Here is an 8,035-nt window from a genome sequence, read left to right on the forward strand (position 1 = left end):
AAAAAAAAAATACAAAAAAACCAACCATTAACCAAATTCAATATAATAACCATATTTAAAAAACAAAACAAAAACACCCATAAAATACAGTTTTATAACATACTATAATATAATATAATAGCCATCTTTAAAATACAAAAACAAAAACACGCGACAGAGGACAATACAATACAATTACTATTAACTGAGGTGAAACAAAAAAACAAACCTACTTAATATAAAAAGTTAATTTAAAAAAGCACAAAATAAAGCCATTAAAATATATTACAGATCCTTCTCATTGAGTTTCCATTCAGAACCCGTCAATCTTTTGAAAACGTTCCATTCAACCATACTTATCACCTGTGATCCCTATCAGTACCAAAACGGAAGGTTTTTCTTTTACGACAATGCCATTATGATTTCTTTGCAAACTTGTGAAACCTTTGTGCCCTTATCGACCATCATAATCCATCCCCTTGCCACACTGTCCAGTGGACTGTCCCACCAGGTGCGATGAGATACACAGATGTTGTTATACCCTTTGTCAGCACTGAACAGATTACACTCTTCCGTCCACATTAATATGTGAAAGTATAGTTCACTACCGCCGCCGGATGGGGGGTATTTAACTTCCATTTTGAATTCATCAACTGACACACCATCATCACTCGCTTCAAATCTTACATCAAACAAAATATCGTAGTACCGGTGGGAAGGAGCGGAGAGAAAGCACATCAACGTAGCACCGTACGACTGGAATTCTTCCATCTTCATATGAAACTCAGATGAATGTCCAGCAAAGTCAACATCCACCACTCTGAGGTTAAATTTCTCCGCAATGGAATATATTCCTCGCCTGGCCTGCACAAATTTCAGAAGTTCATTTCAATTGATAAATTATACAATTCAATGTATCGATTTATTGCTTGAAAGATTAACTCTGCTCTCGGAAAAATTAAACACCTCATTAACTGGCTTCCCTACTGTTCCACTCAAGAAGGCCATTGATAGATTTTCATGAGAAGTCGATGCCTGCACACATTTCCCAAATCCGTTTAGCACAACTATAATGTAGTCTCGTTAAACTGGCCACGACAGTAAATAAAGAAGAAAAATAAAATTCCACATCCACTGATAAGCAGAAAACGCCTAACCATGAATTAAACGTTGTGTAATACTAACCAAAAAGTTGCAAATATCATTCCAGATAGCACGAGTCTCTGTTGAAAGGCGGAGACATTTCAACTGATCCCGTTGACTCAGTCCCTGTATGCTCTTCAGCCTCCAACACGCCTCCGCTTGAATCTCTTCCAACGATGTCAGACCTTCAACATTCAAGGTTTCCAACACAGAGCATCCATTTGCCTCGAGGACTTTGAGGGCTACCAGATTTGAAAGATTTGTTATTGTCTTCAATGGCGAGCATTCTTGCAGGTTTAATCTTACTAATGTCGATGGCAAGTTTTGAACCTCCTCTAGACGCCAATTTCCTGAAAGATCAAGAGTTTCAAGGCTGGGTAAAACATGTTCAGGAATATGTATCTTGGTTATCATCGTGCCACTCAAAGTGAAATCTCTTAAAACTGTGCCAACCTGCATGGTCCCCTTTTCAAAACTAAATATTTTGATTGGACAACCCCTTATAACCAAAACTTCCATATTCGGCCCTGCAATTTCCTTCCATAAAATAAGCTCAAGCTTTTTGAGATCTATCAAAACTAACTCTTTCAACTCTTTTAATCGTCTCAAATCACCCAGAGACTGTCGTAACTCTCTCCTCACGTCAGCACTATTGGTCAGCACTAGCAATTCCCCTATTCCAAGTATTTGTAACTTTTCCGGCAGTTTCAAATTAATGGGCAATTTTAAATGAGTAGATAGTATATTCAAGTATCTTAAAGACTTGATTTTCGATTCCGGCCGGCAAATATTCCAACTTGTGACAACCTTCGAAATCTACATACTCAAGTGATGACATATTTCCCAAAAAATCTATGGGTATTGAGAGATCGGAGCAGTGTCGCAAAACTAGATATTGAAGATGCATTAATTCAGAGAAGGAATAGGGCAGTTGTGTTAGATTTCTGCAGCCGGTTAGATCTAAATGTTTGAGGCTTTTGAGTTCCCCAAACCCAATGGGGAGCGATTGTAGAAATGTGATATTCTTCAACACAATCTTGGTCGGATTTTTTATGCTGGTTCCCATCCATTCCAGAAAGCGGAAAAAATAAGATGCCGTCAAACCTTCACCTGACTTAACCCGATTGTTCCTTCGGGGCATCTGACGAGCACGTCCCCGACTTAACCGTTGACTACGATGCGTGCCCGTCAGATGCGCAGAAGGGTTAAAGATGGGCCTTGGATGTGTGTCTGTCACATCAATATTCAAGACACTCAAGTTCCGAGGAGGCTGCAAATGTTAATGCACATAATGTGTTTAATACAATGTGGGACGAATTTCACTATACTCAAAATACTGAGCAAACTATGGATGTACTTACCATATTAAATCTTTGGAAGAACTGCTCGAGGTCCCCACTTCCTTCAAGTTCCAAAACTCTCAAATTTCCCATTGAAACGGTGTGAGGAAAATAGATGGAGCTGAAACTGCGCAGGCGAAGCCACACCAAATCTCCCGACATATCCCACATACCGAAAAATGTCGACAAATCTATGGGGACCTCAACTACAAAGAGGCGTACACCTACACCTTTAATGTAATTCGTGCAACCTGGCAGATGCTCACCTTTCGGTGTCCGAATCCCTCGTATCAAACAAGAATCGGCTCCGCCCTAACAAACGCATTTCAGGGAGTTCAATTAAACGCCCGTTTGTAATGATTCATGAATCGTTTCATAAAAATAAGAGAAAATATGCTTTGCTTACTTGTAACTTCAACATCAATTCCTCTACATCTTTCGAGCAGCCGAGCCGTAGTGGGTTACGCGTTGGGAGCACACCAAACTGTTCCCTGGCGATATGTCTGGCCAACTGCCTGATATGCTCATGCATTGTAATTTTCTCCGTCTTTGGTAGGTGGACATAATCGCAGCTGGGGAGATTGAATCCATCAATCTCAATCGAAGGAAACAAAACAAAAACAAAAAAAGTTAGGGCGTTTAAGATCCGAAGGGAACAACAGTTTTGGCGAAAAGAGAGAAAAAAAACCATAAAATACAGAGATAATTCTAATCAGTTTTGGCGAAAAGAGAGAAAAAAACATAAAATACAGAGATAATTCTAATAAATTTCGGTCGGGATACCATTTCATCATCTTGTAACTCATCATAAAACTCGACTAGGCATTTTTGACGGAGATTTTCAAGGCAATCACAGACGTCTGTGTAACCTAGGCCCTCAAATACTCGAACTGCGACTTCTTTTTCCTCTCCCACCAAGAAACAACCGATGTCCAAAAATATCTCCTTCTCTTCACTATTCAGAGCCTCGTAACTCACTTTTAACGTGTCCATTATATCCTTATGCAGTCTTCTTGAGAACTTTTCCAACTGCGGCTTCCAATATTCTTCTTTCCGGTGGCCACGAAAATGTCCGCCTAGCACTTGTAAGGATAATGGCAACCCACCACAAATTTTCAAAACCTCCGCAACCAAACATCCGAATCCTTCATATGGTTCGGATTGATCAAACGCATGCCAGCAGAAAAGCTCCTGAGCATGCTCTGTCTGCAATGGCTTCAGATTATACACTACAGTTTTTGGAGAAGAGCGTCTGAGTAAATCTTGATCACGAGAAGTGATCAAAATCAAACTACGCGATCCCACAACATCAGTGACTAGTAGATTACTTATTTGCTCGATATGATCCACGTCATCCAAAACAATCAGGACTTGGAGTCCTCGGAGACGATCGCGAAAAATACCTTTTCCATGTCTGGTATCTTCAACATGGAAATCACAACCCAGCAGATCCCGAAGGAGCTTCCGCTGCAAAGATGATAAATCCTTATTCCTGACGTCGGACAAAAAACAAAACCTAGTAAAAGCCGAACGTTTCAGGTTGTAGAGATATGTGACCAGAGTTGACTTGCCTACTCCGGCCATTCCTGCAATCCCCACAATAACTGTGCCATTTAACTCCCTCTGTTTCTTAATTTCATCATCTATTTCCCTCACAGCTGGATCGAGTCCAACTAGGTATTTACCCACTTCCAATGGTTCCCAATTTACCCCTTTTAACACAGCTTTGACAATCTCCTCCAAAACCTCTCCATGGTCACTGCAAAGCAACAAACACGTACATGCAGTCATAATGATCAGAATTACTGGAAGGAAGGAAGAAACGACTTCGAGAAATCAAAGATTCGTAATAAAGCTGAATGTATTCACCTTTCATTAGTTTTGAAGAGAAGGCCAGAAATCTCTGAGGCTTTGTTGAGGGCCGCCTTCCATTTCTCGATGTCTTCCATGCCGACTCTGCCTTTCAGTTGGTGTTCTTCAAAGGTTTTCCTATAACATCCCCTCTCGCTGTCAATGTAACGAAGGTCTGTGGGCTCAACGTCATAAAACACAGGAATGATCTTCCTGTTGCATCTCAAGATCCAACACAATTCATCCAAACACCAACGCGATTCAGCGTAGCGCTTGCTGAAAATGGCAATATGTACTGACGCACTCTCAATGGCTCCGAGAATTGCAGGGGAGAGAGCGTCTCCGGTGTGGAGTTCATTTTCATCGAGAAAAACGCGGAGGCCATGACAATTTGTGAGACGATGGTAGATGAAGCTGGCTAGAGTCCTTTTGACATCAGGACCCCTGTGATTTATAAAAACGTGGTATGTTGCTGATACTGGCTCTGGCTCTGTGGCAACCGACTCCATTGGATTTTGCAGATGGGATAGTAGGCTATCAGATTGAAAGGAAAATGGAGGTATATTTGAGATAAACGAAAGACGCGGCAAGGAGAGGAGATAAATTCATATTGATGTCCAGGATGTATGAGTAAGGAGAAGCTTTTCCCAAATTAACTTGGTGGTAATCTTAAGACTATTAGATATTGCTCGGATACCATATTAGATATTGGTCTGATACCAAATTAGAGATTTTACAGTTCACACATAAACACGGAATTCTGAAACACTTAGAATTTTAGAACTTCTGAACACTTGCTTCATATACAGGACAGAAAAAGTTCTGGAAATTGATTGGAGCTGTGGCTTCTTCAGGAACCTTGCCCATTGTCAACAAATTCTAGAAACTACATTTAATACATTTGCTGAATTCTAGATGGTGGGTAGTTGGAATTAGGAAAAAGTTCTGGAATTGGGGCGGTGGCTTCTTCAGAAAGCTTACCCATTATCAACAAATTTTAGAAACTACATTTAATACATCTACTGAATTCTAAAGGAGTTGTCTATAATGCGATTTTTTGGAGATTCCGGTGACGGAATCCGGCGGAAGAAATTGAGGTTAAATCTTGATTTGTTGCCGTTAAAATGGTTTTTTAACTGCATATTTGGATTCAGCACCCTCGAAAACCCCCGTGACGCTTTCATTGTGCAGAAACTAACTATCAAACTTGCCATTCCAAAAAATTCCTGCCGGATTTCGACCAGAAAACCCCGCCGAAAAAACTTTCAAAAAATGGCGTTATAGACTATTTCAATTCTAAATGGTGAGTAGCTGAAATTAACTCCTTCCAACAAAAACAGCTTTACAACTTTACAGAACTGCCCTCCCAGTACGCACCTTGTCACCGACAGTCACCACTGCCCTGTCATTCACTTTACCGATCTATCTTCGAAAAACGTGGCGATTTATTCTTGCAGACCTCAGAACCCCACATTATGCGGGCCCACTACCACTCACCTACCAATAATGCCCATTGCCTACCTTAGTAGAAGCAAATATTAAGCGCTATACAATAATTTGATGATTGGCTTACCGTGTTTGTTAGGGTTATTGAGCCGAAGGCTAATTCTACAGCTTAGTACGATAGATGATGTGTAAGTGTGCAGTTGGTAGGTTCACTTTAATTGGAAAATAATATGCTATAATAAAATTAAATTAAATTTTTTGTAATAAAAAAAATGTGTATTTAAAATGTTTAAATTTTAATTTCAAAAGTATTTTAATAAGAGATTTAAATAAATTATTTGAAGATTTATTTTAGTTGATCTATGTGTATATCAACTTTATATATATTTATATAGAAAAAGATTGTTAAAATATATAAATAAGTTTTTTTTATGGTTAAAAAATTTAGTTTGTAGTTGAAGAAATTTGATCCCTCTCGGCTCATGTTAGATCCGTATCTATGTTAGTTTAACCAATGTGATTTTATTCTTATTCAAGAGAATAAGATATAGATATAGTATGTTAATGATTGGTTTGGACAAAATGTAAAAGTAGTGTATCAAATCAGAGAGCGCAGAACTCAGAAATGAACACAAAACACAGAACACACTTGCCTGATTTGATTGCCAAAGAGGGTTTTTATATACAGAGAAGAAGTTTCTGGAGTCGGTGGCTTCTTCAGGAAGCTATCTAGCTCTCGAGACTTCCGCTGAATTCTCCAGAAGAAGCTAGACGCAGCATTTAATGGTGGTGGTTGGAATTACTAATATTTTCCAACACTCCCCCTTAATTCCAACCATATGACAAATATACTATAGCACAATATATAAGACACTGTAAACATACTCTTAATTGTCATGCCTGCTAGTCTAAGTCTCAGCTAGGCTTACAATATAATCTTGATTTTCTACAACACATAACTTACTTCTACAAAACTCAAATTTTGCCTTCCCAAGAGGCTTAGTGAATATGTCAGCTACATTCTCATTTGTATTACAGTACATTAGAGAAATTTCTTTTGATTGGACCTTTTCTCTTACAAAATGATATTGTGTGTCTATATGTTTTGACCTTGCATGACATACAGGATTGTTCCCCAGTTTGATGGTGCTTTGATTGTCACATCTGATCACTGTAGGTTTTTGTTGACCTTCACCAACATCTTCAAGTATTCTTCTGAGCCATATAGCTTCACAGGTGCCACTACATAATGCTTTATATTCTGCTTCAGTTGATGACAAGGAAACTGTTGCCTGTTTCTTACTGCTCCATGATATAGCTCCCGATCCTATGTTGAAGACGTATCCAGTGGTGGATTTCCTGTCATCTGGATTTCCAGCCCAGTTAGAATCAGAATGACCTGTCAATTCAACATTACAAGCATTAGTATATTCAATACCAAAATTGATAGTTCCCTTTAAGTATCGAAGGACCCTTTTTGCAGCTATCCAATGGCTTTCATGAGGCTTAGCCATGAATTGACTAAGTATGCTTACTGCATAAGCAATGTCTGGTCTAGTGGTAGTGAGATAATTCAGACTTCCCACTAATTGTCGATACAATGTTCCATTCACCTCTTTTGTTCCATCATCACTTCTTAATTTGATATTTTGTTCCAATGGAGTACTCACTGCTTTACATTCATTCATATGAAATCTCTTTAGTACTTCATTTGTATATTTGCTTTGTGTGATTAAGGTTCTTCCATCATTTCTCCATACTTCAAGACCTAGACAATAATGCATCTCACCAAGATCCTTCATCTCAAATTCCTGTGATAACTTCATTTTTATATCTGTAATCAATTGATCAGCACTCCTTGCTATTATTAGATCATCAACATATATAGAAAGTAATGCTATATCCCCATTTCTGTCTGTCTTGACATACAAATTAGGATCATTTTTACTCCTTTTAAATCCTTGCTGAAAGAAGAATTTGTCAATTTTCTCATACCAATATCTGGGGGCCTGTTTTAGTCCATATAAGGCCTTTTTAACTTGCATACAAGACGTTCTTGACCATTCTTTACAAATCCTTCTGGTTGAATAAGATAAATTTCTTCTTTTAAGTCACCATTTAGAAAAGCTGACTTTACATCTAACTGATGTAGCTTCCAATCATATTTAGTTGCCAATGCTATCATTATTCTAATTGTATTCATTTTTGCAACCGGAGCAAAGATATCTTCATAATTTATTCCTTCTTTTTGTGAATAACCTTTTGCAACCAATCTT

The 8,035-nt window shown here is 38.5% G+C and overlaps 2 protein-coding genes across 2 annotated transcripts; both read right to left on the reverse strand.

The window, feature by feature from the left end:
* Window positions 1-246: 246 nt before the first annotated feature.
* LOC149244584 (uncharacterized) lies at window positions 247-1,808 on the reverse strand. The gene is made up of 3 exons (XM_089368028.1): window positions 1,165-1,808; window positions 946-1,014; window positions 247-843 (listed from the first exon to the last, which is right to left on the reverse strand). Exons 1-3 carry the CDS (start codon window positions 1,639-1,641, stop codon window positions 382-384), a joined length of 1,008 nt encoding a protein of 335 aa, XP_089224154.1. The 5' UTR covers window positions 1,642-1,808; the 3' UTR covers window positions 247-381.
* LOC149244585 (TMV resistance protein N-like) lies at window positions 1,808-5,194 on the reverse strand. Its single transcript, XM_089368027.1, has 5 exons — window positions 4,332-5,194; window positions 3,246-4,221; window positions 2,869-3,057; window positions 2,484-2,774; window positions 1,808-2,392 (listed from the first exon to the last, which is right to left on the reverse strand). Exons 1-5 carry the CDS (start codon window positions 4,820-4,822, stop codon window positions 1,835-1,837), a joined length of 2,505 nt encoding a protein of 834 aa, XP_089224153.1. The 5' UTR covers window positions 4,823-5,194; the 3' UTR covers window positions 1,808-1,834.
* Between the last annotated feature and the right edge of the window lie 2,841 nt (window positions 5,195-8,035).

The sequence above is a fragment of the Pinus tabuliformis genome, chromosome 8 (assembly GCF_031772625.1).
Source record: "Pinus tabuliformis cultivar Carrire ecotype Pingquan chromosome 8, CPIR1, whole genome shotgun sequence".
NCBI lineage: Eukaryota > Viridiplantae > Streptophyta > Pinopsida > Pinales > Pinaceae > Pinus > Pinus tabuliformis.

Coding starts and splice junctions, on each gene's coding strand:
- LOC149244585 (XM_089368027.1), bottom strand. CDS start 4,822: ATGGAGTCGGTTGCCACAGAGCCAGAGCCAGTATCAGCAACATACCAC. Junction 4,222..4,331: donor CTCTTCAAAACTAATGAAAG/GTGAATACATTC, acceptor GTTGCTTTGCAG/TGACCATGGAGAGGTTTTGG. Junction 2,393..2,483: donor TCTTCCAAAGATTTAATATG/GTAAGTACATCC, acceptor TAACATTTGCAG/CCTCCTCGGAACTTGAGTGT.
- LOC149244584 (XM_089368028.1), bottom strand. CDS start 1,641: ATGGAAGTTTTGGTTATAAGGGGTTGTCCAATCAAAATATTTAGTTTT. Junction 1,015..1,164: donor ATGATATTTGCAACTTTTTG/GTTAGTATTACA, acceptor AAATGTGTGCAG/GCATCGACTTCTCATGAAAA. Junction 844..945: donor TAGGGAAGCCAGTTAATGAG/GTGTTTAATTTT, acceptor AAATTTGTGCAG/GCCAGGCGAGGAATATATTC.